The following is a 13,500-nucleotide window of genomic DNA, read 5'->3' on the forward strand; positions in this document are numbered from 1 at the left end:
TACTACAACCCCTATTTTACAGATGCGTAAAACGAGAATCAGTGACTTAAGGAAGTTGCTCACTGGTGCTAAAGGGGGGATTCAACCCAGATGAGTCAGCCTCCAAGGTCCCTTTCCCACCATATCCCCTGCCTGGCTCTTCACGCACCTTCCAATACACCTCCGTGAGAAAGAACAGTCTCGTGAGGGAGAGAGTCCCCACACCGGCGGCCCAAGCAGAGGGACTCTGCTCAAGGAGCCGTGGGCAGCTGGTGCAGGTGCTGCAGGGGGGCACTGGCACTTACCTGCTTCTCCAACTGGGCCTCCAGCCGGCCGATGAGCTCGTCTTTGCCCTGCATGGCATTCAGCAATTCTTGGTACTTCCGGTGCAGGCTGCCTGCTGAGTCCACATTCTTCAGGTTGGACAGTTTCACCTTCTCTTCCATCACACCCACCTGAAAAGTACCAATCGTCTCATAGGGTTGGGGTACAGTGTGTGAAAGGGCCTCCAACATGGGATGGGATGCTTCCTGATGCCCCAACCTGTGACTCTCAGGCAGAGCCCATACCCAGGGCAGTTGGGGCCAATTAATTCAATGACCTCTTATTAAGCCTCATCTGGGCAAAAGAAGGAATTGACAAGGAAGGAATAGCAGGGTGTAGGGCCATCTAACTCTGGGGGCCTCAGTAAGGACAAGTTGGGCAGGACAAACAGCCCTGGAGAGGAAATGCTCCAGCTTCACTGTGGCAGAGACATATGCTGCTCACTGAATGTCCATGAACTTCCCGATATGTTCCAGCCCTCTTGGAGTTAGACGGCCATGGAATTCACTGCAGCCAATGGGCCTGAGTGGAATGACTCAGTCATTTCTGGGCTGAAGTATTTAAGAGCTGGCGCACAAGGACCCAGCTCTCTTTCCCTGCCATGGCAACCAAGGAGGCTGCATGTTCTAGCTGGTTCCGCTGGAAGATGGGGAGCTCCATTACCTTGGATCCCTGAATCACCGTGCGAAGCAGAATCCCTGGCTAACCCTCAATGGAGAGGTACCATGAGTGAGAACTAAATGTGATAAACTGCAGACATGTCCGACTTCATTGGTTACTCAGCATAACCTAGCCTATTTGGACTAAGCCACTCACCTGCTCGCTGCACTGACCCTTACCCAAAGATTCCTTCATGCCCACAGAAAGCCCCAGGCACCTTCATTTGTTCAGAATGTCTAACACATGACTGCTGGTTTTCCTCGTCCCTGTAAGAGGCTTATCGGTGTGACGTGTCCATGTGTGTCCACGGAAAGGGTCAGGAAAGGCCAGTGGTCATTTCCGCTGCACGCTCCTGCCATCCCCTCCCCGGTTACCTGGGTCTCCGCGTCCTCCGCTCTCTGCTCTGCCTCCAGCAGCCTCTGCTCCAGCTCCTGCATCTGCTCAACCAGAGAGGAAGGGGAGATCTAGGTGCAGTGTCCCTACTGCGAACATGGCATCAAGGCAATGCATGTGAATTGTGCAGATGCTACACACAGGCCGGGCTTAAACTGCCCATCTCAAGTGGCTCAAGGATGTCAGGGTAAAGATTGCCATGGCAGCCCTCGGCTCCCTTATCCTGAATTTCCTGGGCAGGTGAAGAGCCTAGAGCTGCTGTCCTCTCTGCTGAGCGAGGAAAAGCCTAGGTCTCTCTCCCTGTGTAGGGCACCCGGGGAAGGGAGCACCATCATTCTTCCTGAGGCATCCTCACCCTCACTCTTGTTTTCAGGCTCTTCTCCCAGACCTCTCTCCTCTCAGCACTGGGCTGCAGGCAGTGCCCTGCCACGTGCCTGGCACGGAACGTGCTCCCATGTGAGCCCCCATCATGTCGGATATTCCTTCCTACCCCAGAATGGCTCCCTGGCTGGGGACAAATACTTCCTCCCCTTCTTTCAAGGATGCCTCTGACTGCAAATGGCATTCACGGGTATCACCTTATTTGATTTCTTTAATCTTAAGCACATTTAAAAAAAATTCTATCTAGCTACCAGTCTGGAATCTTATGTCAACTGGCCCAAGAAAAGGGACCAATGTCCTTATACCCGGTGCCTTATCAGGGACCAGATCTAAGGTGAAGCCTAAGGAGCAGCTCACCAGCCGATGGCCCACACGGCATCTCTGCAGCTTCGTGAGCTCACAGCCTGTTGAGTGGAGCGTGAGCTGGATTTCAGCTCCCACCCTCCCCCTGGTCAGGGCTCAGAGTGCACTGCCAAAACCTTACACCATCACACAAAAGTCCTGCGGAAGCAGAGCACAGTCATACATTCCATTCTCCTACCAAACGCCATGGGCCACAGCCTAGTCAGGCAACTGCTTCCTTCCCCGCCCTGCCTTGCTCCAGGGCAACAGGTATGCAGGAAAAATACACTAGAGGCATAACCTCCCAGCCTTGTCCTCCGTGAGGCTGGACAGGCCTTGCTTCCCAAGTTCCAGTCCAGCTCTCGCCCACCTTATCTCTGCAGATTTGGCCTTTTCTCTGGCTACTCAACCTCTCCCTTTGGCCTGGACCCTGGCTTGATATTTACCAGTGAACTGAGCAATTAATTTTTTCTCTTTCCCAACCTCTCATCTGCTCAGCTGAAATGCTGCTTTCCCTCCTTGATTAAAAGATGGAAGAGACGGAGCCCTCCAGTCTGGTGCTGGACAGTGAAAGGAGGGTTGCCCGGGAGCAGTTCAGGTTTGAGAACCTGGGGAAACTCTGTTCTCAGGGCCACCTGCCCTCATCCGTTTTTTTCCTCCTTGGGGTTGGGGAGAGACAGATGTTTTCAGTACACAGTCCCTTTGAAAGGACTGAGGATCCCAAATAAAACTCAAGATTTACAACCCATGCAACAAAAATGCCCCCTGGGCTCCCAATAGACAGGACCATCTTTGACAGGCATTCCTGTGCTCAGGCCGAGGATGTTTGCATCTCTTCTTTCCTTCCTCTCCTGTGTTTAATAATCATGATGGAACCTCTTGACTCAAGCCTGAGAGAGTGGGTTGGTTCTGGCCAGACTCAGGCATCAATTACAGCCAGATGGCCCTTCCAAGATCACACAGTCCTTGGCCCTTTGTAGCTATGGGGGAGGTAACAGCATAGAATAAACCAATATTATGGTTATAGGGGTGGCTGCTTAGCACAAAAAAAAATTCTACTTGGTGGCGGGGCTGGGGGGAGTGGTTGACACCAAACCCATGACCAGGTTAGTACTGTATAACCCTTCCCCCCTCGGCACCAGACCCGACTCTCTCCCCCCAGGAGCGAATCAGGTTCTCTCTCCCCAGGAATCTGAAATGTGGGATTAAGAGGCCAGAGATGAGAGCCAAGGGGCTGCACCAGAGAACGTGCACAAACTTTACCAAGTCATGATTATTAGGTAGGTTCTTCAGTTCTCTGAGATGTCCCAGGCTCCTCCTAATAAATTCCCTGTTTGCTTAAGCTGGCCAGAGCTGGTGTTTCTGCCCTCATCAGAAACACCCCTAACTAATACAATTACTGGGAGCATTTAATTTTTAAGAATACAATGAAATACTGAATGGGAAGGCTTTGGATTCTTGACAAGTTTCCTAGATTAACCTTCATTCATTTACTTATTTTTAACTTTTTATTTTATATTGGGGTAGAGCCGATTAACAATGTTGTGATAGTTGCAGGTGCACAGCAAAGCAACTCAGCCGTACATACACATGTATCCGTTCTCCCCCAAACTCCCCTCCCATCCAGGCTGCCACATAACATTGCGCAGAGTTCCCTGTGCTATACAGTAGGTCCTTGTTAGAGAATAACCTTCATTTAGATCTGACATCTGCTCTGTAGTTCAGAACACATATGATTTCCATAGGAAACGATCATTCATATTTGTGACCTTACAGGTGGAGAAACCAAGGTAGAGGGATGAATAGAATGTATTTGAGTCCTACCTCCCACTTGGGCATTTCCATTTGGGTCAAGAGTGGTCAATAACACTGGTCAGAGGCAGAAATCACTCTGTCATTGACAGCATGGTGAGTATTTTACCTCCCCAAGATTTTAATATTAGACATATTTTAAGGTATGCTATCACCGAAGCAGATGGAAAGGAAGGTGCCCCTCGGAGCCTAGGGTCTCCTCCCAGTCTTGGCCCAACAGACACCTGGTCCTCCCTGCTGCCGACCCTCCAGCCATTCTTATCTTCTGGGCAAGGACACTCGAGACTCAAAGCGTTCTGTATTCACCTTTATGCTGGAGTATTCTCTTTTCTCTAAAGTGAATTTCTGAACATTAAAACTATTTGGAACATCTGGAAATTTTTTAAAAGAGAAGAGTACAATGACCATCTATGTATCCATCACTGTGCTCCAACAATTACCAACATCCTGCCATCCTTGTTTGAAGAGAGTATCTTTAACATCATGTTTCCCTCTGTTTTTATGAAAACACATTTTCTTCATTGCCACTGGAACACTCTCAGGGTTGTCTATGCCGGAATATCATGTTTGGAGTTTTCAAACTCTTCTTTTAACCCCAGCATCAACACTTCTCATGATGGCAGATCATTCCTTATGCTCACTTAGAGGGCCACACCTGGACCTCTGAAAAACTGAGCTACTCGCGGGCCCCCCTTATTTGGGTTCTGTTTCTCCTTTCAGAGGGTTCCCTAGGACCGTGTCCTCAGCTATCCTTTTAGTTTGTGGGTCTGGCTGACACACCAGCCAAGGCGGTGTCAGGTTTGGGCAGCTGACTTTTAGGCAGGATCTACTTTCACCAGTGCGACTTAACCCAAGACTCATAAGCCACCCTAGAACAGGCTGCAGCGACCTGATGAAATGCACTGGGCACCAACCTGGTATTTAATCACCATGTCCACAGCTCCTTGTTACACTCGGTGACGCTGTGAAATACTGGCCCCAAAGGCAGCAGACACCCTCTTGCGCTCCCAGCACAGACCTGCGTGCTGAGTGGTGGTCTGAGCCCAGAGCCACGCCAGGTTGGGTCTCAGCTATCCCTCTGAAAAGGGTTCAACATTCTTACCACTGCTTTGCACCGGCTGGAGAGAATGGTACAGGTAAGCCTAAGGCTCTGGAGCCCGACTGGCTCCACCACAGTGTGGCTTTAGATACATTCTTAACCTCTCTTTGCCTCAGTTTCCTCATCACCTCCTAGTATCCACCTCCTAGGACTGCTGTGAAGATCATGCCAAGCTCACGTGCACAACTTGGCACTTACTGAGCAGTTCGCAGCTATAAGTCACTTGTTGGATTTTCATATACAAAGATGGCACTTAGGACCAGGGTCAGCTTGCCTGGGACAGTCCAGTGGTCACCTGTCATCCAGAATAATTAGTAATAGAGCCTTCTTTTCTCTCTCCAAAGTGTCCCGGTTTAGATGATAAATTACCCGGCCACCCTACTTATGATCCATCCACAGAAAGAATGGCTTTAAGTCAGAGGTTGCCAACTATTAGCCTACAGAGCATTATGTAAGACCTATAGTGTTGCGGGCATCTGCTATGTGTCCAGCACTGGTTAAAGCACTTTACGAGTATCAACTCATTTAATCTTCATCCTAATCCTAGAAGGCAGGTCCTATTATTATCCCTGTTGTACAGATAAGGAAACTGACGCAGAGGGGTTAGGTAACTTGCCTAACGTCACACAGCTAGGAGGCGGAGCCAGGATTCAAACTCAGGAGGACTGGCTCCGGAGTCTATTATACTCTTAGCCACCGTGCCCCTCACATCCAAATCTCACATCCCGTAGAAACCCAGATTCCACATGCAATCCCCGATTTCCAGCTTCTCCTGAAAACTCAGGAGATCTGGACACGCTACGACTACCTTTTCTCATGGCAATACCTGGCTTCCTCCTCAAGCTGTAGCACACTGCCCCGAATCCTCACTCATGTAAGTTTAGTTACCTGCAAGCCTTTGAGACAGCAACCCCCAGTTTTAGCTGTTAAATGGTTCCAACTCTGTTGTAATCAAAGACAATGATTCTCAACATTTTGTTTTTTTAGTATCAAATCTTTTGTTCAATTGAAATCATATGCTCATTCCCAAGACAAAACTGGGGGGCCACCCTGCTGTCTGAGTGCAGAAGAGGCAGGAAAGAAAGGACTCCAAGTCTTGTCTGTGGGTCCACTGCTCCCCACCCCCCAACCCAGAACCCCCTCTGAGGCTCAAAGGGCTCAAGGCGTCCACTAGAAGGACAGGTGAATGGGCCCAGGGACATGGCCACGGCAAGAGTTCGTGGCAGTAGATTTCACACCCTCAGGGGCATAAGGATCCACATGGAGCTTGTTACAGATTCCTGGGCCTTGACTATAGAGGTTTTTATTTAGCAGGTCTGAGGCATGGACCCAGGAATGTGCTTGAAAAGAAAATCCCAGGTGATCCTGATGCAGGTGGTCTACAGACCACACTCTGAAAAACACTAGATTGGCTGCCGAACACAAAGCAAGCATCCCGGGGCAGAGCCCCCATTGGCACAGGACTCTTCTCGAATGGATTTACAGGAGTACAAAGCTCTAGCAAGACTATGGTTCCTGAGAAATACTATAGAGGGCCTTATTAAAAACGGGGGTTAGGAGAATAAAATTTTCTCTACACGCACGCACGTACGCACTTATACACAGTGAATAAAAGTTCTAGAAGGCATCTACTCCCAAAGCAAATCAGATCCGTCAGCAAGGAGATCTGCTAAGGCTGATTCTGTGATGACTTTATGCAGATTTTATTTCCAACTAGTCATGACAGCCCTAGTATTCTCCTTTTATAGTACCCGGCCTTTTCACAAATTCTGAGGTATTTAAGGATATGTTTTTCCGGGCCTTGTGTTCTATCAGCACGTTGTGAAGCTGGTGTCTAAACTGAATCACCGCCTCTGTATAATCTGTGGTCAGAGCGGGGAGGAGCAATAGTCATTGTTCCTTTGTTTAAGGGACTGAACTGAACCATTTATACATTCAAAAAAAAAAAAAAAGTCCCGAAGTACAAATTTTTGGTATATAAATATAAAACTGAGTTACTGTATTTCAAAACATTGGTTGGAGAGACTAGTAAGGGATTCTAGAAAAAGAGGAAGTGCACACAGTCCCACCGGAACAGGCCTTGGGAAGAGGTGCCTCAGTGAAAAATATTCAAGCTCAAAAATGACGGATGTTTTATTACATAATGTCTCCTCTTTAATAGAGCCACTCAAATCCCTTTTGGAAGCAGAGAGGGAGTAAATAAATCAAAAAGTTTTAATTTGTTTTAGTCCTAATATTGATGTCATGTATTCATCATGATACAAAGCTCTTTTGAGGATAGACAGTATACTCCCACTTTTCTGATGGGAAAACTGAGGCACAAGTTTAGCAAGAATGAACAAAGTCCAAGGGACTTTTAATAACCAGCTCTTAGAACAGCATCAGTTTTTAGATTGATCTGACTACCTCTGTGACTTCTTCAACCAAGAAGAGCGCTGGGGAAACGGCTCCCAAGAGCAGACAAGATGTGAACTCTAAGACATGAGCCATTCCCTCAACTTCTGTGCTGGATGGAAAGTGACCCACAGCTCACCTGGCTTCGGAATGGGCGGCCCGGGCAAGGGCATGTCAGACCGTGAGAGGTGTCCCAGCGGAAGCAAGGTCTAGGGCTGCCTCCTCTCCTCGCCCGTCCTGCTCTCTCTCACCCTTAGGTGAGGGATTATCCTGTCTCGAATGGCAATTCTGCAAGAGGGAGTCAGGTACAAGCAGACTGTGCGGTGGGGAAGGAGGAGGGCTTGCTACCAAGCCTTAGCGGCCAGTGCGCGGTATCTGATCCCAGGCAGGGCCGGGCCCCTGGGAAACACACAGGCTTGGCCTGCCCTGTACGACCACCTGCAGCGAGTGAGTGGCCGTCCGTCATCCAGGCAGTGCCATCTCCACGGGCGGCCGGGCGGGCTGTGCGGAACAGCAGAGGTGGAGGGGGCAGGCGAGGGAGGGGGCTGGCCAGAGGGACCCAGCTGACCTGGCTCACCTGGGTGCAGGTGGGTACTGATGATGACTAACAAGTAAGTTCTGGGAGCAGCAACAGGGCCCGGCCCCGGCAGGAGCTCTCCTGAGAAACCTGGGTCATCTCTTCCTGTGACCTGAAAGTTACCTTGACGTATTGGGGAAAACCTCTAATGAATTGTTGAACCTGGCCTATTGTTTTGGGGATGACAGCAGGTGACAGGCACAGCCCTGACATTGAGCAACATGGTGTTTACGGCCTTAAGGTTTCCTGCCAAGAGGTCCGGTGTCGGGCTAATGTGCCAGCCCTCTTCCCTACTTAAGTCTCCCAGCCCATGATTCCTAGTCAAGATTTCTTTCTCTCCCCTCCCACACCGCCAGGCTCTTCTGCCCTGTGTCTATACACTTCTCCTTTCTTTACCCAAGTCACACTCTGAGCCCCCAACATTGTTATGGGAGGGCATTCTGGTTACTTTGATGGTGAGCAAACACAGTCTGGAAGAAAAGAAGGGGCCGATATTATAGAAGTTCAACCTACCCAGACCCAAGGGGCTGTGGAAGAAGGTGTTTGTTTATAATGTGTTTGAGGCCCCTGGGGAATAGAGGAGGAAGGCATTTAAAAACATTTTTCTATCATGAAATATTTCAGGCCAACAGAAACATGCAGAGAATAATTTTTTTAAAACATGTATCCACCATTCATCTTGGTCAAATCTTAATTTTTGTCATCTCTGCTTCTCCTGTTTCTAAGAAATGGACCACAACAGACAGTTGAAGCCTCCAGTGTACCTCTCTCCAATGTTACCCCTCTCCTTCCAAGTGTACTTACCCTATGCTTGGCTGTGTTTACATTTTTACCTCATTTGTATACACCCCTAAACAACAGAGAGTACTGTTTTGTGCAGGTTTTAAAACTTTATATAAACTGTATTGTTCTATATATATATCCTTCTGATCTGTTTTGTTCAATGTTGGTTTTTGAGATTTATTGATCCTATACATGTAGCTTTACTTGACTCATTTTTAACTGCAATGTAGTATTCCATTGTACAAATACACTCAACATGGTTATCTATCCCCCGTTGATAGACATTTAGTGTATTTCTAATTTTTCATGCATCATTGCTGTAAAGGACATTCTTGTATAGGTCTACTTATGACCAATATATTTGGATTCTTTCTTTTTTTTTTTTAAATTGAAGTATAGTTGGTTTAAAATGTTGTGTTTGGATTTATTGCTACCACTGCATTTTGTGCTTTGTATTTACTACTTTTTTTCTATACTCCTTTCTCTCTTCCTCACCTGGATTTAATAGACTTAATTCCATTTCCAGTAGCTGCTCTCCTGATTTGAAAGTTATATGCTCTATTTCTATTTGTTATTTCTATTATTCTAGACTTAAAATCTAGACTTAAAGACTGCTATTTGTTCCCCACGTTCTGTTCTCCACTTCTCTTTCATACGACCTCTGACTTTTAACAGAGCATATCGTTTTCCAGAATAAAGACTACACTTTCCAATCTTTCCTGCAGCCTGGTATAACCACATGAATAAGTGGCCAATGGGATGTGAGTAGAAGGAATGAAGGCAACTTTTGGCCCATGCTATCAAAGGGAAGGAGTTGGAATGTGGACATGAGGGTGAACTACCTTCAAACATGTAGCAGACCTCCCCCCAGAGCTGGATTGCTTATGTCTGGAATGTTACATGAAAAGGAATGGATTTTTTAAACATATATACTGCTTGGTCTTATCCTGCTTCCTAAATCTGAGGCTTTAAGTCTTTCACCAAGTTTGGAAACTTTAAAGCCATTATCTCTTTGAATCATGCCTCTCTTTCACTTTCTTCTCCACTTCTGGAATCTCCATAAGGATCCTGTCATTCTGGCAACCACATCTCAACCTGTGTCTTCATCTCTCTATGCTGCCCTCAGGTCTATCTTTCTGTTCGTGAAGTCTGTCTCACGTGGTGCCTAATCTGATATTAATCTATCCACTGAACATTTAATTTCATTGCAAACATTTTTCATTTCTGGCAGTTCTCTTTGGTTCTTTTTCTCATCTTTTTGGATGGTGTCTTGTTCTTGTCTTATATTTTCAATTACTTTATTATGTCTTCAATAGATTTTTTTGGTGGGGTGGGGCATACCACACGGCTTGCAGGATCTTAGTTCCCCGACAGGGATTGAACCCAGGCCCTCGGCAGTGAAAGCACAGAGTCCTAACCGCTGGATCGCCAGGGAATTCCTTTCAATAGTTCTGAACTCATTGATTTAGTGTGTTGCCAACAGTTCTATTATTAGAAGTTCTTGTGGTGATCGAGTCCAGTTGTTTGTTGCATATGTAGACTCTCACTCACTGTGGGTTATTCTCCCAAGTATTTAGTCATTGTGGATCATATATTCATCTTCACTAAGGACTTTTTTTTTTTCCCTGTGGGGATCCTGTGTAATCAGGGCTGAGGTCTTGTTCCTCCAGGAGAGGTTCTATGTCTGCTTCTACAAGGTCTCTGGGGGTATCACTGGCCCAGAACTTCAGGTTCCTAATCCACACAGATAGTATAAATTCTACTGTTAAACCACTAACATCGTCAGGCTCTCGGGGAACAATTTTCATTTTCTTTATTTTTCTTTTTTCTGCCCAGAGCCTTGGCTAAGTATGAGAAGCTGTTCTGTCGTCTCCCTGTGCTGGTGGATGATTTTCTTCTCCTTGTCCACCTTTTTATTTCGTGTAAACTCCTTTGACAGTCCTGACTTCACCTGGAAGTTTCAGTTTCAGCTCCAGCCTCCAACTGGCCAGACCTCATCTCTGTCTCCACAGATGTTAAAACTCAACCTTGAAAGTTTCGTTACTAAAGGGAGGTCACACTCACCCGTCCCAACTCAGCTGCCAGTTGTGAGTTCCACTCTGGTTTTTCCTCTTCATTTTGCCCCCTGAGGATTCCTCTTATTTTTTTACTACACAGCTCTGCACTTAGAAGGATATTTTAAATATTTAATCTAGTATTAGTAGGTGTCTCATGGTGGTCATTTTTAGGTTTTTACTAGAAACAGAAGTCTCCTGGCTCTGAGATGTGCTTTAGACCAGCTGGCTGAATCAATCCCTTCTTATCCCTTCCTTCCCTCGCACACCTCCAATTCCATATACAAGACAAAGTTCTCAAATTTGATAGTATACAAAACCAACTTCTGGGCGCTTCTGAAACAGACAGATAATTAGCAGCACGAGACTTGGATCAGGAGGACGGGGGTAGGGCCCAGGAACGTACATGGTTAACCAGCACTCTAGCTTTCTGGCATAGGGGGTCCCAGGACCACACCACTGTCTCAGGTTTATTTCCCTTTCCCCGAGGTGGCTGAATTCTACTAGCAGTACCTGAACCACACCCAAAGGAACCCTGCTGGTCTCCATTCTGCAAAGCCTGAACTAGGAGACAGTAATGCCAACACACCCAAGGTTCATGAATTCTAGTCCAAGCTAGTCCAGGGCCACTCCCCTCAGCAGTGGAAGGGCAGAGGTGACGTCAATGACTTGTCTTCCTGGACTCCAGGTTGTGGGGTTGTCAAGAAAACAGGTCATTTATGCAGGCTTTGTTCATCAAGACTTTGACATTACTTAGAGGTGGACTGAATTTTACTTTTGTACTAGGAAAGAAGGGTTTACTAGAAGATGGCTACTGTAAACAAAACTATAGACAGAATGGTTGATTCAATTAAGATATATATATTTTAGTGTAGGTTGTCACTTTCTAGATGGGTTATGCTCCAAAATGCCTCAGAAAATAGCCGTTTAGAATGTATCTTCCCATGGAAACATTATGAATAATGGTCAGTTTCCCAGCCCAGCCCACCCAAACCTGTAAAGATAATAACTGTTCCCATTTAAGACCCATTCTATGCCAGAACCTTTATATATGTCATCTGATACAATTCTCAAAATAATTCCGAAAGGTAGACATTTGTGTCCCTGCCTGAGAAGTGAAGGGACTTGCCCACTGTCACGTAGCTAGGAAGTGGCAGAGCCAGACAGGTCTGGCTCCAAGGTCTGTATCATTGTCACCAGAAACCAGCCTGCCTTCCACAGCTCATAATCTTAATAGAGGGTGAGCAGCAAGGTGGGGATATCCATTCTTCTCTCCTAAAATATCTTCCTTCCCCACATTGAGGAAGAAATGTTAGGGGACTAATAGAACCTCCACTGTAGATACACGTGACTCAAGAGATGATGCACGACCATGAAGATCTGTATCATTTCTTTGGTGTGTCATATGGAGAAGCAGAGCAGGAGAGGATGCAAGATGACAGATTAGTCAACTGCTTAGAATTTGGTCTTTGAAAAAACAAACTACCTTGGGTTTCACCTTAGAAGAATGGAAAGCACCTTATTAAAAGTTCACCTTCCTGCAACAGAGAATAAATAAGCCCTGGAGCTCTAATGCACAGTATAGTGAATACAGACAATATTGTACTATAATCATCAAACTTGCTAAGAGACTGGAACTTAATTATTCCAACCACTAAAAAGAAATGATAATTATGGAATATGATAGACATGCTAATTACTGCTATAATGGCAATCATTAAAATATGTAAATGGATCAAATTAACATGTACGCCTTGAATTACACAATGTTATATGTCAAATATATTTCAATCTATCAACCAATCAATCAAACCGCTCAGAAAAAAAAAAAGAAAGTTGGCTTTCCCCAGCTCTCCCTCTCTGACAGTGACCTCTGCAGGGACGTTAGAGGCTGCCTGCTCTCCAGGACTCACCTTGTCGGCCAACAGCTCCCTTATCTTGCTGGCCTGCAGGCGGAACCGGAAAAGCTGGCTTTCCAGGGCCAGGCAGCGCTTCTGCCAGTCTACACTGGTCCGGGTCTCCACCTTGAGTTCTGCCATGATGGAAACAACTTCTGGAGATTCCAGGGAGCCCTGAGGGCCAGCACACAGAGAGGGGAAAAGATAAGTAAGTGTGTGAGGAAGAGTTCTCTGCGGAAAGGAGGAGGAGACCAAAGGAGGACAGAGGAAACAGGGCGGGGGAAGGGAAGTGAGCCTGGCTCTCCCTTTGTCCCATGGCCAGCTCTCTGAGCTCAGCATGTCCCGCTCCATCAGAAGGTAGCTGCGCAACCTCAGGAAATCACAAAACCCGAGAAACCGCAAGGAGAAACCTAGTCTCATTGTTACAGAAGTGAAAAGTAGGGCTCATTTGTTTTTCATTCAACTATCCATTTAACAAAAATTTATTCATTCAACAAACCTCTATGTGCCAGACACTGTTCTAGGCACTGGAGATGCAAAGGGAAATGAGAGAGGTCCCCTTGTCTTTTTGAAGAACTCTTAGTAAAGTCTAATTGCAAAATTACAATGTAGTCACAATTGCTAATCAATATGCAGATAAATGGAAGCAGAGAAATGGAGGGGACTATGCTGGGGGGAGGGTGTTTAGGGAAGGCTTAAAGTGGGTTACAGATTCATCCATGATCACGTGGCTAACTGGAGGCGGAACCCTGGTTCCCAGTTGAGTACTGATTCTTTACAACTATATAGATTTTAGATGGGGAA

General features: G+C 46.5%; 1 protein-coding gene across 1 annotated transcript in view; it reads right to left on the minus strand.

Moving 5' to 3' along the window:
* PLEKHH1 (pleckstrin homology, MyTH4 and FERM domain containing H1) overlaps nt 1-13,500 on the minus strand; it is a 50,085-nt gene that overhangs the window by 29,327 nt on the left and 7,258 nt on the right. Inside the window, exons 2-4 of the mRNA XM_082386459.1 lie at nt 12,712-12,870; nt 1,338-1,400; nt 285-434 (exon numbers count right to left, since the gene is read on the minus strand). Of these exons, the coding sequence (XP_082242585.1) occupies nt 285-434; nt 1,338-1,400; nt 12,712-12,837 (339 nt within the window). The 5' untranslated portion in view covers nt 12,838-12,870. The remainder of the gene's footprint in view (nt 1-284; nt 435-1,337; nt 1,401-12,711; nt 12,871-13,500) is intronic.

Source organism: Balaenoptera borealis (assembly GCF_965194805.1).
Source record: "Balaenoptera borealis genome assembly, chromosome: 3".
Taxonomy (NCBI): domain Eukaryota; kingdom Metazoa; phylum Chordata; class Mammalia; order Artiodactyla; family Balaenopteridae; genus Balaenoptera; species Balaenoptera borealis.